The 26719-nt window shown below is 43.0% G+C and overlaps 1 protein-coding gene across 1 annotated transcript in view; it reads left to right on the top strand.

Moving 5' to 3' along the window:
* SLC17A7 (solute carrier family 17 member 7) overlaps nt 1-26719 on the top strand; it is a 101948-nt gene that overhangs the window by 44742 nt on the left and 30487 nt on the right. Inside the window, exons 2-3 of the mRNA XM_044278181.1 lie at nt 3360-3612; nt 5224-5342. Coding sequence (XP_044134116.1) covers nt 3360-3612; nt 5224-5342 — 372 coding nt within the window. The remainder of the gene's footprint in view (nt 1-3359; nt 3613-5223; nt 5343-26719) is intronic.

Here is a 26719-nt window from a genome sequence, read left to right as displayed (position 1 = left end):
ATAATTCTGGCACAACATACTTAGTAATAGCAGGCCAGGATAAGAAATGAGCAATATTGAGTTTAAATGGCATTTTAAAAATACCTAATAGAACAAAATGAAAAATAATAATATAAAATATAAAAGTTTAAACCACCCACCTTTCCGTATAATTTAAAAAAGAAATACATGAATAACAATAAATATAAACATCATGGATATCACTGCGACCTAAAACGCCCATACTATTAAAATCTAAAAGAAAAAATTCCAATACGGTGAATGGCGTAACGGAAAAAAGGGTAAAAATGGCCAATTTGCCATTTTTTTTTATTGCTTCTCTTACCCAAAAATATGTAATCAAATGTGATCAAAAAGTCACGCACACTCCAAAATGGTTTCAGTAAAAACAACAGATTGTTCTGCAAAAAATGAGCCCCTAAACAGCAAGGTAGACATAGGTATAAAAAAGTTATGGGGGTCAGAATATGGTGATGTAAATAAAAATATAATTATCAAAGTTAAAATTTATTTTTACACTATTTAGACAGAAAGAACCTACATATGGGGTATCATTGCAATCGTACTGACCCAGAGAATGAATGGCATGAGTCAGTTTTGCCACAAATTAAACGCTTTGGGAGCAAAACCAGTAAAATGGTGGAGGAATTGTGTTTTTTTTTTTCCAATTCCACCCCATTTGGAATTTTTTTTACCGCTTTCCACTACATTTTATGCCATAATAAATGGTGGTGTTAGAAAGTACAACCTGTCCTGCAAAAAATAAGCCCTCATACAGCTATGTGACCAGAAATATAAAAAAAAGTTATGGCTCAAGGAAAATAGGGAAGAAAAATTAAAACGCAAAAACGAAAAAAAACCTCCGTTATCCTAAGGGTTAATGTTATTTCTCTATGTAAACACAATGTAGTAGATTTTTAGCAAAGGTTGTACTGTTTAAAACGGCAGTTCCCAGTATGAACTGAACAATGGTAAAGGTATGCTAGGATATCTTATGTAACAAACAAGGGCAGTAGTACCCATCATCTCACCCATCTGCAGACCCTACAGTGGACTACTGCACTGATCTGTACCCTTGAACATTATGCCCCTAAATAGTGTCCCCCACAATGCTTCCCCTGAGATAACACAATGCACTGCACCTCTGAACTAAATCTATACATAGACCATGATCTATCCTGCCTTCACTCCAGAATTCTGGTGTCAAAAAGTTGGAAAAATAGGGCTTTTGCGACTTTTTTGCACTCGCGTGCAGAAAATTTTACGACTTTTTTTGCACTTGCCTGCGCAAGATGTTGCGACTTTTTGCATTTTTACACCACTCACCCCGGTTCTGTAATGTGGGTAGAAAAGTGGGTGTGGTTAGCTATGTGAATATGTTTCACTCCAGATTTAGGGCTCATGTACACGACTGTATGTATTTTGCAGTCCGCAAAACACGGATACGCAAAAAATACAGATGATGTCCGTGTGCTTTCCGTATTTTGCGGAACGGAACAGCAGGCCCATAATAGAACAGTCCTATCCTTGTCCGTTATGCAGACAATAATAGGACATGTTCTATTTTTTTGTGGAACTGACTTGTGGACATACAGAAATGGAATGCACACGGAGTAACTTGCCCATTTTTTTTGCGGACCCATTGAAATGAATGGTTCCACATACAGCAAAAAATAAATATGGAACGGACACAGAAATAAAATACATTCGTGTGCATGAGCCACAATCTCACTCCAGGAGGAGGGTGGAGTAAGAAGACTGGAGTAGCTTCTCTAGACAAAAGTGTTAGGTCTAAGGCTAAAACAAATTTATCAAGTAAGGCCCCTTACACACTTGTGTTGTTGGATTCTGGCAAGCAGTTCTGTTGCCGGAAGTGCCTGCTGGATCCGGAAATCCGGATCCGTCTGACAAATGCATTGAAATACTGTCTCTCCGGTGTCATCCGGAAAAACGGATCCGGTATTTTTTTTTTTCACATTTTGCGCATGCACAGACCGGAAGACTGGCTTTGTCAATGTGGCAATTTTAATGCCGGATCCGGCACTAATACATTTTAATGGAAATCATTTTGGCAAGTGTTCCGGAAATTTGCCCACAAAAAAAGCCGTAAAAGGGACGGAACGGAAGATATCCTGATGCATACTGAACAGATTGCTTTCTATTCAGAATGCATTAGGACCAAACTGATACGTTTTTTTTTTTAGTATTAAGCCCCTATGACGGAACTCAATGCCGGAAGACTTCAACGCTAGTGTGAAAGTACCCTAACATGAGACATTTGATAAACATGGCATAAAGTTCTACAAAACAGACTCAAGCAAAACTGACTTCACATATTCCCCTCATGATAAATCTTCCCTATAGTGTTCATAAAAATACATAATTGATACATAGTGCCCACTAAATGAAATCATTTTTATTTATTTTTTTCAATATAGTTGGGTCTCCAGCCTGTCTTCTCCCTCCCCAGACACACACACACACACCGATTCCTGAGCACTCTCATGTTACAGTGACAAGATGGTCAGGATGTTGTAGCTTATTGCAGAAAGGTGAGGGGGGAGGCAGGATCAGAGAATTATTTAATGAGGCCATGGCAGGTGGAAGGGACCTCTGCCCCAGCATTTTCTCTGCTAGAGCAGACAGGAAAGCCTAATTTCATTAGAAGGAAGGCTCCACCGGATGATCCTCTGGTGGTGGGCCAGTCAAATCCTGCATGCACTCTGCCTTTCCATTTAAAGTGTATGGGACTAACAGAGATAACATTTCCCTGTCACAACCATAGAGTTTTAATGAAGTTGCACCCTCCATGTTCAACCTTGACTGATTGGTGAAGGTCCTAAAGGTTGGCACAGAAACACTCAAACCATTTAAATGTAATTCCAACCAACTACCGTAAATGGTCTCTAAAATAATGTTGAATTTTTTTTTTATTTTACTCCCCATGTAAATAACAATTCTGGAGCACCTTTACACTTAACCCTGTGTTAAGCGATTCCTCGGTTGTTCTTCCTGAACCTTTCTGAATAAACGAACAACTGGGTGTTACCATTCGACTTGTCAAGGGGTTGTGTCCCTACACTGTATGAGACTGTCAGCACAATGTCAAAGCATGTAGGGGCACACTCCCAACAAGGATTACAGAGGAAGGGCACTGTGGCGAGATTTAAGAAAATCTGTGCCAGAATTGTACTTTTATGGTGAATGGCAGGAGAGATGACGGGTCCCCTTTAAAAGAAAATTATTATCAAAGCCTAATTGCAATGGTGTACATCTTTCTAAAAGTGAGGAAATCTTTTTTAAGGTAAACTTGAACTTGGTCACAAACAAGTATAACTAAAATATATTGCTTTTTACAGGATACTGGAAAAACGGCAGACAAATGCGGAAACAATCGAGTTGACAGAAGAAGGAAGGCCTGTGATTAAGACTGAGAAGCACCAGCCTATGGTAGACTGTACATGCTTTGGATTGCCCCGACGTTACATTATTGCCATTATGAGTGGACTTGGCTTCTGTATCTCTTTTGGCATCAGATGTAACCTGGGTGTGGCCATCGTCAGTATGGTGAATAATAACACAGTGTACAGAGGGGATAAACTCGTTGTGGAGGTAAGAATATTCATCATAGCTGATGTAGACTGACCACCAGAAACCACTGTAGTTAGAAATCTATGTACATAACATAAACCTATAGACAAGGATCACTGGTTGAATAGTTTACTCCATGCCATTATTTATTAATCAGATGAGCATCTTATTGCCCGGAGGCCACTGAATAGTCCCACTTGTCAATGGCAACAAGGGTCTCATTTAAAGAGGTGCAGAGGTAGCAGATACACCTGAGCTCTAACATCTGAAAGGGCTGAATGACCCCTCTACTTCAAAGGAAGACACCAGTACTATTAATTGCACATAAAAGTTCTCATGGAATGGATTTTTCATTAAAGAGCTTCATGTTACACCCATAAAGGGAAGGATTAAGCCTATGCCCGTTGCTCTACTTTGCCTAATTCTTTGGCCCATGTTCTACTCCCATAGGCCCACCGATATTTCAAGTTATGACTAGAGTTCAACTTATTCTGGCTGCATATAGCAAACCTTTAAAGAACAAAAAATGGTTAAAAAGATAAAATTACCCAAAGGAGATCTTTTATCGAAAACAAAAACATGGCAAATGCCAGATAGGTCACTCTTAATGTTCTATATACAGAAGGAAGAAGATGAGATGCTCAGTAGGAGGGTAGGTTGGAATGTGTACGGTTTATCTGTCACCTCCAAACTAGGTCATTTAAATAACTATAGATATACCGAACCTCCTTAAATAATTGGTCAGGAAAGAAGTCCAATGGATCTAAAAAATGGTTTAACACAGCCACTGTCTCCGGTTATAGGGTGATAGCTATAATGCAAACTGGGCTGCTGGGAGGAGGATTTCTTTATGAAGAGTTAAGAATCCACAAATAAAGACCTTCTAGATGTAGCTTGCCCATTTATTCAAAGCCATCTTCTCAGCTCTGCTCTCATTAAGGTGGGCCATAGAAGGGATAATGCATATTGGCCTTGTCTTGATGTCATTAGAGGTTTGCACCTGGGCAGAGATAGATGAGAAACTCGGCCAACCCAAATGTCTTGCTATAGAGGGAAAATGAAGTGGCAAAGTCGCATTTTGGTATTCTCCAACTCTTTTGGGCCAATGCCATCAACTTGCAGAAGGTCTCAAAATCAACTGGTATATGAGGGACTGTGACAACAAAAGATAAACTTACCTGTGTGTTCTGCATGTCACAGACAGAAAAAAACTAGTCTGCTCAGTAAATGGTGCACATAAATACATACACATTTTGAGGGATAAATTAAAAATATATATATTTTTAGTAAACAAGATAAGAGGGTAAACATGAAAAATATGTCTAGCTAGATATCTGGTATTGCTTTCTAGGTCTTTCTGCAGAGAGCATGCAAACACATGTAAAATTACAGTACCAGCAAAGCAATTTTTTGACACCGGCCCAACTCTAACCAGAAATGTCCAAACTTCTGAAATGATCCCAACAATGGCTTTGATCTTTTTTTTGACATTCATGGTGGTGTTCTTGTCCATCTTGAAGTTTTGTTCCCTGCAGAACCATGAAGGTAGATTGGTCACGTCAGCCTTTATACAAACATTTTTACTTCACTTTTATACCATGCCTACAATGTCTCTAATTCCATTTTTACCAGCAAGCACAATTTTCCTGGGACCCTGAAACAGTTGGCATGATACATGGATCCTTCTTTTGGGGTTATATAGTGACACAAATTCCGGGAGGATATATTTCGCAAAAATTTGCAGCTAATAGGTAAGAGATCTGTAGTTTTTATTATTATACTTTATTCTTTTTACATGTGCATAGTGATGCAATTGCATGGTCTGTATGGGACAGAATTTTACAGTTGATATATAGATGTAATCTACAGAAAAGGTTGGGTAATGTTGTCAGCAGCTTGCATTAATATTGTTTAGGTCACACGCTACTTAGCCGATAATAATAGTTGTTACAGATGGAGACACTGAACACTCTGTCTTGACATACTCTTCATATCCTAAAGGGGTATTCCAGGTTTAAAGAGATTTCTCACTTTAGGAATTAAGGTTTATGCCATAACTGTCTGATAGGTGGGGGGCTCACATCTCTTTTGGGAGTACAGAGATTCACTGACCCTGATTTTGCAAGTTAAAGGGGTTCTGCGGTTTGTTTAAACTGATGATCTATCCTCTGGATACCTGGGTGTCGGACTCCCGCTAATCAGCACTCCAGCAGCGCCTCGGCCTTCTCACTGTTTACCGCTGGCCCAGTGACGTCATGACTAGTATCAACTGGCCAGAGCACGGCTAAACTCTGTTCACTTGAATGGAGCTTAGCCCCACCCAGGCCAATTGATGCTAGTCGTAACGTCACTGGACCAGCAGTAAACAGTGAGAAGGCCAAGGCGCTGCTGGAGCGCTGTTGCCTTGCCTTCTCAAACAGCTGATTGGCGAGGGTCCTGGGTGTCGGACCCCCGCCGATCAGATGCTGATGATCTATCCAGAGGATAGATCATCAGATTTAACCAACTGCAGAATCCCTTTAAGGCAGTCAGCAGTCACCCCCTACAGGAGGAGATAAAATGAAGTTGATGCAAAAATTATCATTAAAGGGACACTGACAGGCCCAATAACCATAATTAGCTGTGCATAGCCATGCACAGGTCTTCTAATGTGCATTAAAAACATATAAGTATCCCCCCTGTCCACATTATGAATACAGTTAACTCACGTTTTATAACCTAAACTAATCGCTGTTTTTTCTGCCCAAGGGGCGGGGTTTCAGCCTCTCTTGCGCCCAGCCAGCCTCAGCCCAACCGCCGTTTTTGAAGCGCCGCCCAGCTCATCAATATTCACTTAGCTGGGCAGCTTCTGCAGTCCCCAACCTTCCGAGATCCGGCGCATGCCCAATAGAAAGCTATGGGCATCGGACTCACTTTCAGCTTCTGCGCATGCGCCCGGCAGCCATAGCTTTCTATTGGGCATGCGCCGGATCTCGGAAGGTCGGGGACAGCAGAAGCTGCCCAGCTAAGTGAATATTGATGAGCTGGGCGGCGCTTCAAAAACGGCGGTTGGGCTGATGCTGGCTGGGCGCAAGAGAAGCTGAAACCCCGCCAGAAAGAACAGCGATTAGTTCAGGTTATAAAACGTGAGTTAACTGTATTAATAATGTGGACAGGGGGATACTTATATGTTTTTAATGCACATTAGGAGACCTGTGAATGCATATGTACAGCTAATTATGGTTATTGGGCCTGTCAGTGTCCCTTTAAAGTCTATAGAAATCGTCTATTTTAAAGGGGTGGCAGAGAAATCCACATACAATGCTTGAAGAGCCTTTGTCAGCATGACCAATTCTATTGGACCAGGCACATTGTCTGGTAGGGTTTATTATGCTGATTAAAATGATACCTTATACCTTTATTTTTGTAGGATTTATATATTTATGCAAATCAGGCAGTTGGAGCACCAAGGTGTGGGCTGTAGAGCTTTGAGCAATGCTACAACTGTGCCCCTAGGGCTTATTACACTGCCCCTTCACTTTGAGTGATAGGTATAATGGTGCCTGCGCTGTGACTAAAAATCCTTGGTGGTCCAGCGTTATTTGTTATATGGAGTCATTGGTGTCCCCTCAGGGGCGTAGCTAGAAATGACTGGGCCCCATAGCAAAAAAAATTTATGGGCCCCCCCGTCCCGAATCTCCCACATACCTCTCAATCCTCGCCGCCACATCCGCAGCTCCTCATGCACTTGCGACAGTTACGCGTAGGACTGAGCACAGACAGTTGGTCACTGGCAACGCAATTGTGCCAGTGTAGGAAATGTATGAATCTAAGTGTGGGTTCACACCTTAGCGTACTCTGTATGCACTTTTTTCAGGCGTTTTTATCGTGCGTTTACATACGCGCGAGGAAACAAGCAAATGCCCATTGTCGCGCGTTACCGCTAAGTCTATGTGCGGGAACGTGCGACAATACGCCCCAAAGAAGCTCCTGTACTTCTTGGGGGGTAGGGCGTTTTACAGCGCGTTCGTACGTACTGTAAAACGCTCAGGTGAGAACCATTCCCATAGGGAATCATTGGTTTTTGCCTGTTGAGCGTTTTACAGCCCGTAGGAACGCGCTGTAAAACGCTCAGGTCTGAACGCAGCCTAAATGTCTGTGTATTAAAGAAGATTGGTAAATTGTACAGGGGTCTGTAACACAGGAAGGAGAAAGTACACATCGTGGGGGGTGTATGTGTATGAGACAGAAGGTAGGGATATGTATCTTGTGTAGTTAGGGTATTAGGGACAGTAAGGGGTATATATCTAGTGCTGATACACGTGTAGGCGAAGAGCGGCTCTGTATCAGCACTAGATATATACACCTTACTCTCCCTAATACCCAAACTACACAAGATACATATCCCTACCTTCTGTCTAATACACATACACCCCCCACGATATGCACTTTCACCTTCCTGTGTTACAGACCCCTCAGATAGGATTAGGTGGCTGTGTCCACTAACCATTACCAGAAATGCAGCTGCGCCTTTGAGCAGGTATATGTGTGAATATGGATTAGGGAAGATGCTGAGATCCGGCTGTACCTCACTCTCAGCATCTTCCATATTCACACATATACCTGCTCAAGCCTAGCAGGCGCAGCTGCATTTCTGGTAATGGTTAGTGGACACAGCCACCTAATCCTATCTGAGGGGTCTGTAATACTTGTCCGCTCTAGTCTCCAGTTACAGTACTCCACGTCTGACTCCACTCACTGACTGACGCTGCTGCCTGCTGCTTCGGTTGGACATACATCACAACAGGGGCAGACTCAGTCCCACTCCCCAGCCAGCCCTCACCTCAGCCACTTGAACCGACCGACACGGTGAAGCCGTACCGTACTGTGCGCGCCGCCAAGCCAGCCAGCCACCCACACTCCAGCTTCCTTGTACATGCCGCTTCCACCTCCTACACTTCCAGCGAACCACAGCCCAGAGTGCCTCTCTGCCTCCGGCTCCGAGTCCGACCGCCCCCTATCACAGCGCCACGCCCGGGCCCGGCCCACTCGCCACATGGTTTTATATTATTATTTTTTAATCCTCAGTCGGCGGCGGGCCCCCAGTGGCGTAGGGCCCCATAGCTATTGCTATGGCTGCTATGGCGATCCCTACGCCACTGTGTCCCCTAGAAATGCACCATTCTGATAATGTGCTGTGGCTTATATTTAGGCAATCATTGGTGACAGTAGGGCCTCTGCAGAGGGGAGCAAGTGCTGTGTGGGGAGGAGAGAATACTTACCTTTCCATCCAGCCGCTGGCACTTCCGGGTGGACTGAAGTTGTTGGTAGCTTCACATATAGCGGCGTTGTGCAGCCACCAGCAGGATGAAAAGGTAAGTACTCTCTCCTTCGCACACTACGGTTGCCACCCTCTGCAGAGGCTCTGCTGCCAGCTGGTCAGCATGATTAACCCTACCAGGCAATATGCTTGGTTTCATAGGGTTGATCATGCTGATAGAGGCTCTTGGAGTGTTTCCATCAGCCCCATAGACTCTGAATAGATCGTCAGCATGCATACTCAACAGCTGCATTCAAATTCCTCCCGACTATGCAGCCATGCTTTCTAAAGATCATGGTGGTCTCAGAGGTGGACCAGTAGGGATCATACAGCATATCTATCACCTGTCCTATGGTGGAAACCACGATGAACCCATTATAAGTCAATGGGCTCCATTGGAAGCTGTTTGTGTCTGTCATCCTGCTATCCATTATTACAGTTTATCTTCCTATGGGCTCATTCAGACGGCCGTATGCTATCCACAAAAATGCGGATCCTTTTTTTTTGCGGATAAGATGCTGACCGATTCACATCTATGGGGTTCTATTCTATTCCACGGTTCTGCAAAACAAATGAAACATGTCCTATATTTGTCCGTGAAAATCAGGACATGGCCCCGTTGAAGTCTATGGGTCCGCAAAAATACTGAATGCTATCCGTTTTTTTGCAGATCCGTTTTTTGCAGATCCGCAAAAAAACGGATAGCATTCAGTATTTTTGCGGACAGCATACGGTCGTCTGAATGAGCCCTATGTCAGAGCTGAAACATGCACGTTTTAACAGAAGTGTGAACAGAGCCTTAGCTATATGGCCTGGCCTCCAAACGTGTCCCTGTTATATACTCTGATACATTGTAGCAGATTAACAGATTATGAGAGGCGTTTGTGATGCGGATGTACTTATCGCACAGAAAGTTGACAAAATTGTTGCAGTTGTAGCAAATACAGTAAGTAATAAGGTATCTGGAGACATAATTTGTAATGCCATTTGTTGCTGGGACTATCTGGAATAGATACAAGCTGTCCAAGAGCGATTCGTGGTATTAAAGGGGTTTTCTGTAATCAATATTAAATTCCAAAGGAATAACCCTTTATCTAGTACTAGAAGGGGCTATGGAAAATCTTTTCTACAGTATGACGATCTGTTGTATAAAGTCTATTTCCTTGGTGGTCATAGGGCAAAGCCTCACACATAATACCCTGTAGTAGCAACAAATACCATAGTGCAGCACAACATACTGTGCCTCCTCAGCAGGGCCAAACACCATAGTGAAGTACAAAATACCTCCTCAATACCGCCACATATCACAATGCAGCATATCATTGGTGGTTGCTGTTGACGTGCCTGGTCACATGATCCTCCATCAACGGTCATTTCAAAACAAGGGTTCTGTACACTCCGAGGAGCCCGTTTTACAGGGTGCAACTTTTAATGAGTATATTGCACATCCTGGTGTTTCCTTCATATTTGTTTAAAGAGGACCTGTCACCACTCCTGACATGCCTGTTTTATTAGCTTCATGCATTCCCCATGTAATAACAATTCTGGAGCATCTATTCTTATGGCTCTATGAGGTGCAATTCCTTTATTATTACTACTAGAAGTTCTGAATGAATTGCTAGCAGTCTGCAGTAAGGGTACAGAGCGGAGGTAACCAGTTAGTGGTGTGTACCTGCGCAGTCTGACTTAGTGCTGCGATTGTCAGTCTGTGTAGGTACACCCCCCCAGCTGGTTACCTCCCCTCTGTACTCTTACTGCAGACTGCTAGCAATTCATTTATAACTTCTAGTAGAAAAACTGGAAAATGCATGTAACTATTAAAACAGACATGTCAGGAGTGGTGAAAGGTCCTCTTTAAATAGACAATGTGGAAAACCCCTTTAAGTAGTTCTGTTACTGGGCAACTCAGACTAGGGCTCAGCTAAAGTGATTTTAGCATTAAAAATTATTATTATTTTTTTTAAAAGCAACACAATGAGGGAGTGAAATCTTCAAACAGATTGTGAGCCATAAGTGTCAGAGATACATATAACAAGCCCCATTAATGTACAAAGTACTGCACCGAACAATAACCCGTCTCTAGCCATTATCTGTTCCCGACATGAGGAAAGGTTCCAGCAAGTTGTGACATGCACTTTCATCAGTGAGGAAGCCAGGTACAACAAGGAGATGCCATGCTGTTACTGACACCTTTAAACATAGAACAGCGCCAACCGGTATAACAAAGCATAGGACACCGCTGCTGTGCTAGCTAATAAGGCTGTGTGCAAAGGTGAAAGCTTCACCTGCTGCCCAGGAATAATGGCAATTGTGTGCTTTGAAAAACATGTTTTAACCCTTTTTCTATAATAGTGTGTTTTTCAATTCACATCATTTTGTGCAATATACAGTTGCAAGAAAAAGTATGTGAACTCTTTGAAATGATATGGATTTCTGCACAAATTGGTCATAATATGTGATCTGATCATCATCTAAGTCATAACAATAGACAATCACAGTCTGCTTAAACTAATAACACACAAATAATTAAATGTTACCATGTTTTTATTGAACACACCATGTAAACACTCACAGTGCAGGTGGAAAAAGTATGTGAACCCTTGGATTTAATAACTGGTTGAACCTCCTTTGGCAGCAATAACTTCAACCAAACGTTTCCTGTAGTTGCAGATCAGAAGTGCACAACGGTCAGGAGTAATTCTTGACCATTCCTCTTTACAGCAATATTCTTGGGATGTCTGGTGTGAATCGCTTTCTTGAGGTCATGCCACAACATCTCAATCAGGTTGAGGTCAGGACTCTGACTGGGCCACTCCAGAAGGCGTATTTTCTTCTGTTTAAGCCATTCTGCTGTTGATTTACTTCTATGCTTTGGGTCGTTGTCCTGTTGCAACACTCATCTTCTGTTGAGCTTCAGTTGGCGGACAGGTGGCATTAAGTTCTCCTGCAAAATGTCTTGATAAACTTTGGAATTCATTTTTCCTTCGATGATAGCAATCCGTCCAGCCCCTGACACAGCAAAGCAGCCCCAAACTATGATGCCCCCACCACCATACTTCACAGTTGGGATGAGGTTTTGATGTTTGTGTGCTGTGCCTCTTTTTCTCCCCACATAGTGTTGTGTGTTTCTTCCAAACAACTCAAATTTGGTTTTATCTGTCCACAGAATATTTTGCCAGTACTGCTCTGGAGCATCCAGGTGCTCTTGTGCAAATTGTAAATGTGCAGAAATGTTTTTTGTGGACAGAAGTGTACAGAAGTGGCTTCCTCTGGGGTATCCTCCCATGAAATCCATTCTTGTTTAGTGTTTTACATATCGTAGATTCACTAACAGGGATGTTAGCATATGCCAGAGATTTTTGTAAGTCTTTAGCTGACACTCTAGGATTCTTCTTTACCTCATTGAGCAGTCTGCGCTGTGCTCTTGCAGTCATCTTTACAGGATGGCCACTAAAAGTTTTAGGGAGAGTAGCAGCAGTGCTGAACTTTCTCCATTTATAGACAATTTGTCTTACCGTGGACTGATGAACAGCAAGGCTTTTGGAAATACTTTTAGAACCCTTTCCAGCTTCATGCAAGTCAACAATTCTTAATCGTAGGTCTTCTGAGAGCTCTTTTGTGCGAAGCATCATTCACATCAGGCAATGCTTCTAGTGAAAAGCAAACCCAGAACTGGTGTGTGTTTTTTATAGGGCAGGGCAGCTGTAACCAACACCTCCAATCTCATCTCATTGATTGGACTCCAGTTGGCTGGCAACTAACTCCAATTAGCTCTTGGAGAGGTCATTAGTCTAGTGGTTCACATACTTTTTCCACCTGCACTGTGAATGTTTACATGGTGTGTTCAATAAAAACATGGTAACATTTAATTATTTGTGTGTTATTAGTTTAAGCAGACTGTGATTGTCTATTGTTGTGACTTAGATGAAGATCCGATCACATTTTATGACCAATTTGTGCAGAAATCCATATCATTCCAAAGGGTTCACATACTTTTTCTTGCAACTATATATACAGTACAGACCAAAAGTTTGGACACACCTTCTCATTCAAAGAGTTTTCTTTATTTTCATGACTATGAACATTTTAGATTCATACTGAAGGCATCAAAACTATGAATTAACACATGTGGAATTATATACATAACAAAAAAGTGTGAAACAACTGAAAATATGTCATATTCTAGGTTCTTCAAAGTAGCCACCTTTTGCTTTGATTACTGCTTTGCACACTCTTGGCATTCTCTTGATGAGCTTCAAGAGGGAGTCATCTGAAATGGGTTTCACTTCACAGGTGTGCCCTGTCAGGTTTAATAAGTGGGATTTCTTGCCTTATAAATGGGGTTGGGACCATCAGTTGCGTTGTGGAGAAGTCAGGTGGATACACAGCTGATAGTCCTACTGAATAGATTGTTAGAATTTGTATTATGGCAAGAAAAAAGCAGCTAAGTAAAGAGAAATGAGTGGCCATCATTACTTTAAGAAATGAAGGTCAGTCAGTCCGAAAAATTTGGAAAGTGCAGTCACAAAAACCATCAAGCGCTACAAAGAAACTGGCTCACATGCGGACCGCCCCAGGAAAGGAAGACCAAGAGTCACCTCTGCTGCGGAGGATAAGTTCATCCGACTCACCAGTCTCAGAAATCACAGGTTAACAGCAGCTCAGATTAGAGACCAGGTCAATGCCACACAGAGTTCTAGCAGCAGACACATCTCTAGAACAACTGTTAAGAGGAGACTGTGTGAATCAGGCCTTCATGGTAGAATATCTGCTAGTAAACCACTGCTAAGGACAGGCAACAAGCAGAAGAGACTTGTTTGGGCTAAAGAACACAAGGAATGGACATTAGACCAGTGGAAATCTGTGCTTTGGTCTGATGAGTCCAAATTTGAGATCTTTGGTTCCAACCACTGTGTCTTTGTGCGACGCAGAAAAGGTGAACGGATGGACTCTACATGCCTGGTTCCCACCGTGAAGCATGGAGGAGGAGGTGTGATTGTGTGGGATGCTTTTCTGGTGACACTGTTGGGGATTTATTCAAAATTGAAGGCATACTGAACCAGGATGGCCACCACAGCATCTTGCAGCGGCATGCTATTCTATCCGGTTTGCATTTAGTTGGACCATCATTTATTTTTCAACAGGACAATGAACCCAAACACACCTCCAGGCTGTGTAAGGGCTATTTGAACATGGAGAGTGATGGGGTGCCTCCACAATCACCGGACCTGAACCCAATCGAGATGGTTTGGGGTAAGCTGGACCGCAGAGTGAAGGCAAAAGGGCCAACAAGCTAAGCATCTCTGGGAACTCCTTCAAGACTGTTGAAAGACCATTTCAGGTGACTACCTCTTGAAGCTCATCAAGAGAATGCCAAGAGTGTACAAAGCAGTAATCAAAGCAAAAGGTGGCTACTTTGAAGAACCTAGAATATGACATATTTTCAGTTGTTTCACACTTTTTTGTTATGTATTTAATTCCACATGTGTTAATTCATAGTTTTGATGCCTTCAGTGTGAATCTACAATTTTCATAGTCATGAAAATAAATAAAACTCTTTGAATGAGAAGGTGTGCCCAAACTTTTGGTCTGTACTGTATATATATATATATATATATATATATATATATATATATATTGCTCAATCTCAGCTACCATCAGGCAGGAGACCTGACAGATTAGCTTTAACCCTTTAAGAATATCTTAAAGGATGACTTTACTTCTATCTCATAGCATATTTAGCTTGATTATTGTAGAAAATATCAGGTTTATTATTCTGATACAACAGTTTTTTTTATTAAACAGTTTTTTAATTGAATGCTGTTTTTATACTAAGATAGTATAGCTACTGCTATACATAAATTCTAGCATGAATCATTTTCAGACATGAAGTTCTGGGTTTCTAAGTATGTCCACCTCCTCAGTACATAACATAAAATAGCTTTCTTTTACTGAAGGAACATTTCATATTTCATTTTCACTACTGGTCTGTCACATATTCCCTAAGCAGCAATGTTACTAAAACTGATTTCACCATTTCATTTACTCCTTGTCTGGAGGCCCGTGTTCTGTGCGCCGTTCTTAATTAGTTTGCCAACTTCATCTATTACAGTAAATATACGTATTGTGACAAGGATCACTACCAGCTGTTATTAGTGTTGGTTAAGGAATTAACTCCTAAAAATAAATGATCCTCAAATTGCTAATTTCTAAGAGCAAACTGCAACAAATAACATGACAGCTGAAGAATGAAAGTTGGAATCTGATTGGTTGATATGGGCAACTAAGCCAGTTATCTTTTACACCAGTTTTAATAAATACCCCCCTAAATGCTTACATAAATGGGGTAAAGTCTTTTATGATTGATGACTGAGGAAGCGTAACCTACTGGCACTTAATCCAGGTTACCATCATAAAGACAAGAGAGGCCACAGCAGTTCTATGACAACGGCAAAGGGAACTTGTGAAGCAACATCTACCAGGATGCATTGGAGTTGATGCCCACTATTACCAGGGTGCACTGGGGTGGATGTCCATTATTCTTGCTACATGTGTAACAACATTAAACTTTTCTAGGGTGATCTATTCTCTATGACCTCAATATTGCCTGTTCATATATATATATATATATATATATATATATATATATATATGTGTGTGTGGTATATACCCTACAATTATACATTATTTAATTATATCTAAAATAAATGTATTATGGGACCAAAAAATGACTCGAAGTTAATAATAGCAGACTGATTCTAGGCGAGTCATTTCATTAAAATCTAACAGTGCACACAGTTGACACTGGATTTTCCTGAATCCCTCAGACAGTAAAGTGTTCTTGACAGATTCTCTAATCAAAAAGACAGAGCTGAAGTCTTGTCATACAGAACCTAATTTATTTTTCTGCACAGTATGCTGGTGAAGGTGTTAGAGGGGGTGATGAGGTGAAAATCAGCAGTGAGATATTAAATTTTGAGGTATCAGCAAACTCTTCATGTACCTTATCATTGCACATAGACAATGATGTCCAGCTGCAGTGAATTGTTTCTTTCACAATTTTAGATTGTGAACGTTTAAATTTCATAATTCATATAGAACCTATACACTCTCCATATACAAAAAAAATGGGACGTGATTTTTCCCAAGTACACTACATATCCATGCAAAATAAGCAGCAATTGTTGTGTTGGAACACCCAGGCTTCAAAGAGCTTTCTTTCAGTCACCAGTGATGTTGAGTCTCTTTTTCATAAGAGAGGTTATCAAAGGTTATACGTTCTATCATTCACAGCCCATGGCCAAACTTTTTATTCCAATGAAATACCCCTTTAAGCCAGCCAATCCTGCTGTTTACAACCTGTATGGAGGTGAGTGTGATAAGCTGCTGCCCCCCCCCCCCCCCCCCCCCAGTAAATGGCTGCCTGAGGGTGTCTGATGGTATCTATGGATGTCAGAAGCAAGCAAATTCTTCCTTAGTTTAAATAGGTAGTACAAATTCCTTAGAACGTAGTAGCATCTACGAGACTGATTCCAATATTGAACATATGATTTACCTCTGACAAGTGCTTCCATTAACTCTAGTTTCCTTTGAGCCATCTGTGTTCCTGAGCCTCACAGCTAGGCACAGTAAGAAGTCATCCTGGAGAATAGGGATCATGCTACGACTAGGTATGTTGATACGCTGGCTCTAAGGCACAAGTTAATGAGACCTGCCATGTGGTTGTTCACTTCTTTATATGTTACACATAGTACGGGCCAAGTGGGTATTGATGTGTTTTAATTACCTATTAAGAATTTTTTCCGAAATCTCTCTCAGCCAGTTAAACATGAATGAGGCAGCAGCAGAACGAAAACCAAGTCCAATCAATAGTGCTCAACACAGCAGTATTTTACAGCAATTTTCTTCTTTATTCTTACTCATTACAGTTTACTGGGCACTCAAAACTTCATTTAGTAGGCTGTGGACAAACCCTACTTGTTAAAAAACTACTCTCATGATAGATATACACTACTCAACCAAAATATTACGCCCTGTCTAATACTGTATAAGTCTCATTTGTGCCGACAAACCTGCTTTGACCCATCGAGGCTTAGAAGATGTCTTGTGGTGTCTAGCACAAATATGTTAGCAGCAGATCTTTGAAAGGCTATAGACATTTTTACTTAGATTATTTTTAATTTGCTTCTTAAATACACTATTAAGTGACTTTCTAAAAATTCCTACCATTTTTATTCTGCAGAGTCTGTGTAAGTCCTTTACCTAGCTGCTGGCGTATCTGAATCTGACACAAATTATTATTATTATTTATTATTAAAGCACCATTCATTCATAATACAGACAATTGCACTAATCATAAACAAAATGAGTTACAAACTAGTACAGAAGGAGAGAGGGCCCTGCCCGTGAGGGCTTACAATCTACATGGTATGGGAGAAGGACACAGTTGGTGCGGGTTAAGTTGGTCATGGCGGTATAGAGGCAGCAGGGTCATTGGTTGTAGGCTTGTCTGAAGAGGTGGGTTTTCAGGTTTCTTTTGAAGGATTCCACTGTAGGTGAGAGTCTGATATGTTGGGGTAGCGAGTTCCAGAGTATGGGGGATGCAAGGGAGAAATCCTGGAGTCGATTGTGGGAAGAGGTGATAAGAGGAGAGGAGAGAAGGAGGTCTTGTGAGGATCGGAGAGTGCGTGTAGGGGTGTATCGGGAAATTAGCTCAGAGATGTAGGGAGGGGACAGGTTATGGACGGCCTTGTATGTATTTGTAAGTACTTTGAAGTGAATTCGTTGGGCAATGGGGAGCCAGTGAAGGGATTGGCAAAGGGGAGAGGCAGAGGAATAATAGGGTGAGAGGTGGATAAGTCGGGCAGCAGAGTTGAGGATAGATTGGAGGGGTGCGAGAGTGCTAGATGGAAGGCCACAGAGGAGAATGTTGCAGTAGTCTAGACGGGAGATAATGAGGGCATGTACAAGTATTTTCACAGATTCAAAGTTAAGGAAAGCGCAGATGCGGGAGATGTTTTTGAGTTGGAGGCGGTAGGTGGTAAAAAGGGCTTGGCTGTGCGGTCGGAAGGAAAGGGCAGAATCCAAGGTCACTCCAAGGCAGCGGGCTTTGTTGACTGGGGAGAGTGTGCAACCATTGATCATGATAGATAGGTCTGTTGGGGGGGTTGAACAAGATGGGGAAAGATTATGAATTCTGTCTTATCCATGTTAAGTTTAAGAAAGCGAGAGGCGAAGAAGGATGGTATAGAAGATAGACATTGTGGGATTCTTGGTAGTAAGGTGGTGATGTCTGGACCAGAGAGGTAGATTTGTGTGTCGTCAGCGTAGGAGTGATACTGAAAGCCATGGGACTCTATGAGCTGTCCCAGGCCAAAAGTGTAGATAAAGAAGAGCAGGGGTCCTAGGACAGAGCCTTGCGGGACACCAACAGAGAGGGAATGAGACGAGGAGGTGGTGCAGGAGTGGGAGACGCTAAACATCCGGTCTGTGAGGTATGATGTGATCCAGGAGAGGGCCAGGTCAGTGATGCCAAGAGATGAGAGAGTTTGCAACAGAAGGGAGTGGTCAACAGTGTCGAAGGCAGAGGACAGGTCAAGGAGAAGGAGGACAGAGTATTGTTTCTTGGTTTTAGTTGTTAGTAGGTCATTGGTGACTTTGGTAAGGGCAGTCTCGGTCGAGTGGTGGGGTCGGAAGCCAGATTGTAAGTGGTCAAAGAGGGAGCAGGAGGAGAGGTGGGAGGACAGTTCTGAATGGACATGTTGTTCAAGTAGCTTTGAGGCATACGGAAGAAGTGATATGGGACGATAACTGGACAAGGAAGATGGGTCAAGTGAAGGCTTTTTGAGGATGGGTGTGATGGTAGCATGTTTAAAAGCAGAGGGGAAGACACCAGAGTTTAGTGATAGGTTGAAGAGATGAGTTAGGGCTGGGATAAACAGGGATGAGGTGGGATGGGATTGGGTCAAGTGCACAGGTGGTGAGATGAGATTTGGAGAGTAGAGTGGAGAGTTTTCCTTCTGTAATGGTAGAGAAGCGGGTTTTGGGAGAAGAGGACCGAGCAGTTGTGTAAAGGGTCTGTGGGGACTGTGTAGTAAAGCTTTCTCTGATGTGGACTTTCTTTTGTTTGAAATATTTGGCAAAGTCCTCAGCTGAGAAGAGAGGAGAGGGTGGGGGCGCTGGGGGACGGAGAAGGGAATTAAAAGTGCTAAAAAGTTGTTTAGGGCTGTGTGACAGGGAAGATATGAGAGATGAGAAGTAAGCCTGTTTTTCATCAGCGAGTGAGGATTTGAATATGAGGAGGGATTGCTTGTATGCGGTGAAATGATCTTTAGAATGGGATTTCTTCCATCGCCGCTCAGCAGCCCTGGAAGCTTGTCTGAGTTTTTTGGTCAGGTTGGTGTGCCGGGGTTGTCTGTTGATTTTCCTGGTTTTGTTGTGTGTGAGGGGGGCAACAGTGTCCAGAGCTGTACTTATTGTTGTGTTATATAGGGTGGTAGCAGCTTCTGGGTCTTGGAGGCAACAGATGGTAGAGAGTGGGAGAAGAGAGTCAGAAAGCAAGCGAAAGTCGAGATGTTTGAGGTTCCTGCAGGGGTGTGCTAGTGTGTGGACCGGGGGAGCAGCAGAAGAGACCAGTGAAGAGAAGGTGAGTAGGTTGTGGTCGGATAGGGGGAGAGGCAAATTAGAAAGGTTAGATAGGGAGCAGAGGCGGGTAAAGATCAGATCCAGAGTGTGACCATCTCTGTGGGTGGGAGCTGAAGACCACTGTGATAAGCCGAAGGAGGAAAAGAGTGACAGGAGTTTAGAGGTGGCCGAGTGGCATGTGTCAATAGGGATGTTGAAGTCACCCATGATGATAGTGGGGATGTCGGCAGAAAGAAAGTGTAGTAGCCAGGTGTTAAAGTGGTCAAGAAAGATGGTGGCTGGGCCTGGAGGGCGGTAAATGACTGCTACTTGAAGGTTTGAGGGAGAGAAGATGCGAACAGAGTGTACTTCAAATGAGGTGAGCGTAATGGAGGGTGGCAATGGAGTTGGGCTGTAGGAGCAGGTGTCTGATAGGAGAAGACCAACTCCTCCACTATGTTTGCAGCCGGGGCGGGGGGTGTGAGTGAATTGAAATCCACTATAAGAGAGTGCAGCAGGGGAGGTGGTGTCTGAGGGTGTCAGCCATGTCTCTGTGAGACCCAGAAAGGAAAGGTTTTGAGAGATGAACAGTTCATGAATGTACGACAGTTTGTTACAGACGGAGCGCGGTTCCATAATGCTCCTGCAAGAGGAACCAAAGGGGCAGGGGTCAGAGGAATGGTAATTAGGTTTAAGGGGTTGTAGAAATTTTCAGAAGGAGATGTATCAGATGAGTCTCTCCTTCCCACCTTTCTTCTCTGAGTATTATATATAGCAGCAGATGGCATCTTCTTATAGTGCAGCAGCACATTTTGTGAGACCAAGCCATCGCCTTCCAACTTCCTTACAGTGCTACACCAGTTTGAAAAAGGTCTTGTTGGCCAAAACGTCACGTCTAAGCCGCATAATAATTAAAATCACTAATCAAATATATCTACTCATGTCGCTGGTGTTTTTTGAACTACATTGAACAGGGTAGGAACCCTACTTCCAGGGACGAGGCTCAGTTACTGCTGCCTGCACCCAAGCTACTGTTTACAAATCTCTCAAAGTAATGCTCCTGTATCAGATGGGTCTCTCCTTCACATCTTTCTTCTCTGAGTATTATATATAGCAGCAGATAGGGGGAGGAGGCTGTACATTGCAGATCAGGGAGTGTAGAGGTGGAAAAGCAACAAAGGAAGGTAGCTCATACAGGCTGCATTCAGGGAGGAAAGACTACATAAGGGTACACTTGCGTTGTGAGGATCCGGTAGGCAGTTCCATTGCTGGAACTGCCTGCTGGATCCAGAAATCCATATGCAAACGGATATCTTTTGTAGACGGATCCGGATGCGGATCCGTCAGACTAATGCATTGAAATTCCGGATCTGTCTCTCCGGTGTCATCGGAAAAAACTGATTCAGTATTTATTTATTTTCCACATTTTTAAAGGTCTGCACATGCGCAGTTCGGGAAACCGGATCCAGATTTCTGGAACACTTGGTACCGGATCCGGCATTAATACAATTAAATGGAAATGAATGCTGGATCCGTCATTCCGGCAAGTGTTCCGGAATTTTGGCCGGAGAAAATACTGCAGTATGCTGCAGTATTTTCTGCGGCCAAATACCGTAGGGAGGGACTGAACTGAAGACATCCTGATGCATATTGAACAGAATACTTTCCATTCAGAATGCATTAGGATAAAACTGATCAGTTATTTTCCGGTATTGAGCCCCTGTGACGGAACTCAATGCTGGAAAAGAATAACGCTAGTGTGAAAGTACCCTAAAGCAGTTTGCAGTCTGGAGCCATCAGCATCCTGGGCACACCCTCCATATATTACTGGGAGGGAACAATCAATAGAAATGTATCTCAGAACTGCTCAAAAGTTTCTGTAGCTGTTTTCCAGGAATAAGATAGCAACAATCTTATACTCGCCACAGCTACTGATGAACTGTTTCAGGCAGCCTCCAGTACCGGAAACTATACAGTGGATGGAAGTTTCTAGCACTGGTGTACAGCAGCTGTGATCCCATTTACTTGAATAGGGGCTGAGCTGCAGTTCGTTGGTACAGCCAGTACACGATGGGCAGAGCCTTCTGCTTCTGGCACCATGCACTGTATAGTTTCTGGCAACAGAGGCTGCCAAAACAACTGATTGGTTGGAGTAACAAGTGTCAGACCTCCCCTGATCTGATATTGGCGACCTATCTGGAGGATGATGACCTGTACTCCTGATCATCAATGTCAGATTGTTGGGGTTCTAACACCTGGTACTTTTCCACTCAACTATTTTAGCAGCCACCGTTGCTTGAAACTATATAGCGAGCCAGCACAGCCACTACAAAGTGGATAGAGTTTTCTGCTTCCAGCTACATCCACCGTGTTGTTCCCAGCACCAGAGGCTGGCAAAAACAGCTGATCAGTGGGAGGGCCGGGTGTTGAACCTCCACTGATCTGGTCCTGCGGATGGGTCATCTATATCTTAGCCCTGGAAAACCCCTTTAAACATTTTGTCATGTTCCATCTTCAAAACATTCATCGGCCATCTGTGCAGTATGGCCAGTTTTTGGCTGCAGCAGTCATATACCTCTATGTAGACACTTCCCTGCTAGACGTGAGTATGTTTTTTCATTCTTTTTCACAGCACTTTGAACTTTTTCATATATTTTTGGGGATAGAAAACCCTTTTAACTTTGTGTTTTCAAACTTTATTAAGGGCTCATTCACACCAGTGCTATAACATTTTACATTCCTCTTCTCCATTATATTAATATAATAATGGACGTGCCAGATTTGGCACATAATTAACAAGAACGGAACCTAACAGATCCCATTGACTAATGGGATCCATTTGGTTTCTGCTCTGGAGAATATTTTTTTAGTGGAGAAAAAAAGTCCTGCACGCAGAACCTTTCTCTCCATTATTTTTTAGGAACTCTGTGACCGAGGCTCCAAACTGAGCCTCCAACGCAGATGTGAACATACCCTTCCTCTAATCTATGCAATAAATGATTTATTTCACTGAGCCAACAGAGATCATAGGGTTACTGATTACGCTTACAGTAAGTGCAATTTATTCTCAAAAGCATTACTTTACTGTTTAAACCATGAAATTATGGAACATGCTCCCACAGCATTTGGTAATGGCTGAAAGTGTGGATAGAGTTAAGAAAGGGTTAGAGATCTTTCTTGAAAAACACAATATACAAGGTTACTGATATTAGTGTAGAATGGTGACCGAGGGATCTGTCTGATTGCCAACAGGATTCCGGAAGTTTTTTTTCCCACTCTATGATGAATTGAGTCTCTGCCATCTAGAGTGGTGTCTGCCTTGCTCTGAAGCAACTTGAGTTTAGTTTTTTTTTACTATTAAATGGTTGAACTTGATGGAATTAGGTCTTTTTCAGCCAACTATGTAATGTTACTAAAAAAAATAATAAGTGAATTGCAGTAGGCATCTGGTCTCCGATGGAAAGGTGTAGGAATGAATGTAATACGCCACTGTTGACTCTGTATATGACCTTTGAAGGACTCAACCCAATATAGTCATGTTTTTTGGTATCCCTGGCCTTTATGCCTTATAAGGGTAAGACTTAATGCGCACCGTATCCGCAAAATACCGATATAGTCCTTGTGCTGTACGCATGTTTGTTGCGGACCCATTGACTTCTGTGGTCTGCAGTTTGCAGATATGTTCTAACTTTTTGCGAAAAGCACTGCATCCGTATGTCCATTCTGCAAAAAGGTAGAACATGGCCTATACCTGGCCATAAAATGTGGACTACAGACCTATTGAAGTCAATGGGTTGGCAAAAAATATGGAGGTATGCATATTTTGTGGACCTGCAATTTGCAGACCGCAAAATACAAACGGTTATGTGCATTAAACGTAGTAGGAATATTTCCTTATTGCATTACATTCCCTTGAAATCAATTGATAACACTGCAATACACCAAGGTCAGATCTGTCACTACAAAAAAACTTCTCTGATGAAAGACAGACATAAAAATTGGATACGTGTGTGAATGGCTCTCCCCATTGAAGTCTATAGGAATTAGTATATGGCCCAGATTTACTAATCCTATAGATGGTGTAAGCTTAGACAGGCCATCTAAATCTGCACCAGATTTATCACAGAAGCTCAGGCTGGATGATAAATCTGCTGCAGGATAGACACTTTTGTCTAGCTCAATGTCAACTACTTTTATACAGATTTTTACACCAGTGATGTGATACAATTTTGGAGTAAAATGCCACATCTTAAGCCATGTCTCCTTTTTCATGATGCTCCCTTACTGCTAGATCCCTTTTCCTTTCCAAGAAAGTCAGAAAATAACTATACAAACTTTAGTTGCATCAAAGTCTGCAAAAACCTTTTAGACAGATTCTAGGCACAGACACATTAGTAAATCCTGGCCAAAATGTTCGAGTTATGGCATATAGGAAAATGTATAGATACATAGTGCATGCTACTAAGAATTAAGGGAAATCTGTGCCCAAAAGTCTAAAAGGAAGATATAATGAAGGTGTCACAGCAGTCAGCTGCCACCACAGACCTGGGTCTGAATGCATGCTCTGCCGATCGAGGGATCGAGGACAGTTTGTATAAAACTGTAGATTCGTTGCTTTATTTTCCATACGTTCAGCACTCTGCAAGCGTGTGGTACAGTAAATAAAACCAAGGCAAGATTTCTGTAAGGCATCCAAGTGTTGTGCATTTTTACTTCACAGCAGCTGACGTGTCACACAATCTGCCAGTGTTAATCTGTTCTTGGAGTAAGTGGAGAAAGCATTCATTTCTTAATACAGAAATGAACAGAGACTCTACCATCTACTGCTCCTAGTATAAAATAACCAAATGCATACAGTATGTATGAAAACAACCCAATACACTGGGTATAGAGTGGGTATACAGTCCCAATATGGAAATATAGGCAGCTATCTGTCAGAACCCAACCTGGACTTAAAGGGAACCCGTCACCGGGATTTTGTGTATAGAGCTGAGGACATGGGCTGCTAGATGGCTGCTAGCACATCCGCAATACCCAGTCCCCATAGCTCTGTGTGCTTTTATTGTGTAAAAATACCGATTTGATACATATGCAAATTAACCTGAGATGAGTCCTGTGTGTGAGATGAGTCAGGGACAGGACTCATGTCAGGTTCATTTGCATATGTATAAAATCGTTGTTTTTTTACACAACAAAAGCACACAGAGCTATGGGGACTGGGTATTGCGGATGTGCTAGCAGCCATCTAGCAACCCATGTCCTCAGCTCTATACACAAAATCCCGGTGACAGGTTCCCTTTAAATCACATAGTCATGTCACAGTGACGTCACATTACAGGGATAATGGCACAATCCAGTATAATGTGCAATGTGATGTTACAGTATAGAGATCAGAGGCGTATCTATCGCGAGGCAAACAAGGCATTTGCCTGGGGCGGCACTTGCCAATGGGGCGGCAAAATGCCTTGTTTGCCTAGTTAGTTAACGTACACATCGATCCGATCCGATCCTTCACTATGCTGCTGCGAGCGGCAGCATCGCCGGCGCCGCATAGTGAAGGAGTGACTTACTTACTCCCTCCTCCTCCTCCCGCCCCCAGGTGTTTCCTGAATTTTTACCTACCCGGCCTTGCTACCCACGTCACTTCCAGTAGTGACGTGGGAGGTGCGTCTCTCCCCTCCGCTCCTGACTGGCTCTGCTGGGGGTTTGTCGGCGCAGGCAAGGAGGATTCCCCCGTAGCAGAATATTCCGGCCCACTGCGCATGCGCCGAGTCGTCTTTTTTGCGCATGCGCAGTGGGTCAGAATATTCACAACACAAGCGGCAGCCACAGCCAGCCGGGAAAAGTCCGGCTCCCTCCTCACACACCGTCCGTCAGTGAACAGAGTTGGCCACTTTGCCTGACTCCCGGCCTACCCTGCGAGGAATGTCCAGACAGAGGAACAAACAGGAGTGAGTGAGTTAAAAAGCAAATCGTGCACAGTGAGAGTGAGACATAAATAAAGGTGGTATGATGTCAGACTGACTATGGTGGCCCTGGCCTCTCCTTGAGGCTGCCCCATACAGACTGGGGCAGCCTCAAGGAGAGGCCAGGGCCACCATAGTCAGTCTGACATACATACCACCTTTATTTATGGGGGCAGTCACAAGGAGACACTAAACTGTATGGGGGCTGCCACAAGCAAATAGTGCACTCTGCACTGTGTCATAAATAAAAGGTGGTATGTCAGACTGTCTATGGTGGCACTGGCCTCTCCTTGAGGCTGCCCCATACAGACTGTATGGGGCAGCCTCAAGGAGAGGCCAGTGCCACCATAGACAGTCTGACATACCGCCTTTATTTATGACACAGTGCAGAGTGCACTATTTGCTTGTGCAGCCCCCATACAGTTTAGTGTCTCCTTGTGGCTGCCCTGGCCCCGCCCCCCATAAAGTATAACGTCTCCTTATGTCTGCCCCCCATACAGTATGTATAATGTCTCCTTGTGGCTGCCCCCACCCCCCATACAGTATATCGTGTCCTTGAGGCTGCCCCCATACAGTATAACGTCTCGTTGAGGCTGCCCCAATACAGTATAACACCTCCTTGAGGCTGCCCCCATACAGTATAACGTCTCGTTGAGGCTGCCCCCATACAGTATAACGTCTCCTTGAGGCTGCCCCCATACAGTATAACGTCTCCTTGAGGCTGCCCCCATACAGTATATCGTCCCCTTGTGTTTTTTTCTTTTAAACAGGTATTTATTGTGAGAGAGATATATATATATATATATATATATAGTTATCGCAATACATTTTTGAATATTATTATGCAAAACAGGAAAGGGTGGAGCCTAAAGAGGAAGGGGTGTGGTTTACAGAGGAAGGGGTTTGGCCGTGACAGGAAGGGGTGGATCAAATTTATATTAGGGGGGTGCCCGAGTTTAGTCTCGCCTAGGGCAGCACAAAACCAAGATACACCACTGATAGAGATACAAACTACAGAAACAATTGTAAAGAAAAAATATCCCAATGCACATACATTACAGAACAGGAAATGATGTCACTAAAAATACAGTGCTACATAGCAAACGTATGGTGCTCTACTGGGAATGAACTCCCAGTTTCTACAACTCGGTCTATTGACAATAATCATAACTGCGGCTGTGCCTTAGGGATGGGTCCTCTTAGCTTTTTGGGCTGAAATGCAGTTGTTTTGCCTGTTACC

Source organism: Bufo gargarizans, chromosome 2 (genome assembly GCF_014858855.1).
Source record: "Bufo gargarizans isolate SCDJY-AF-19 chromosome 2, ASM1485885v1, whole genome shotgun sequence".
Lineage (NCBI taxonomy): Eukaryota > Metazoa > Chordata > Amphibia > Anura > Bufonidae > Bufo > Bufo gargarizans.
Note: the sequence above shows the minus strand (reverse complement) of the source record. Positions and strands in the feature narration are given on the sequence as shown.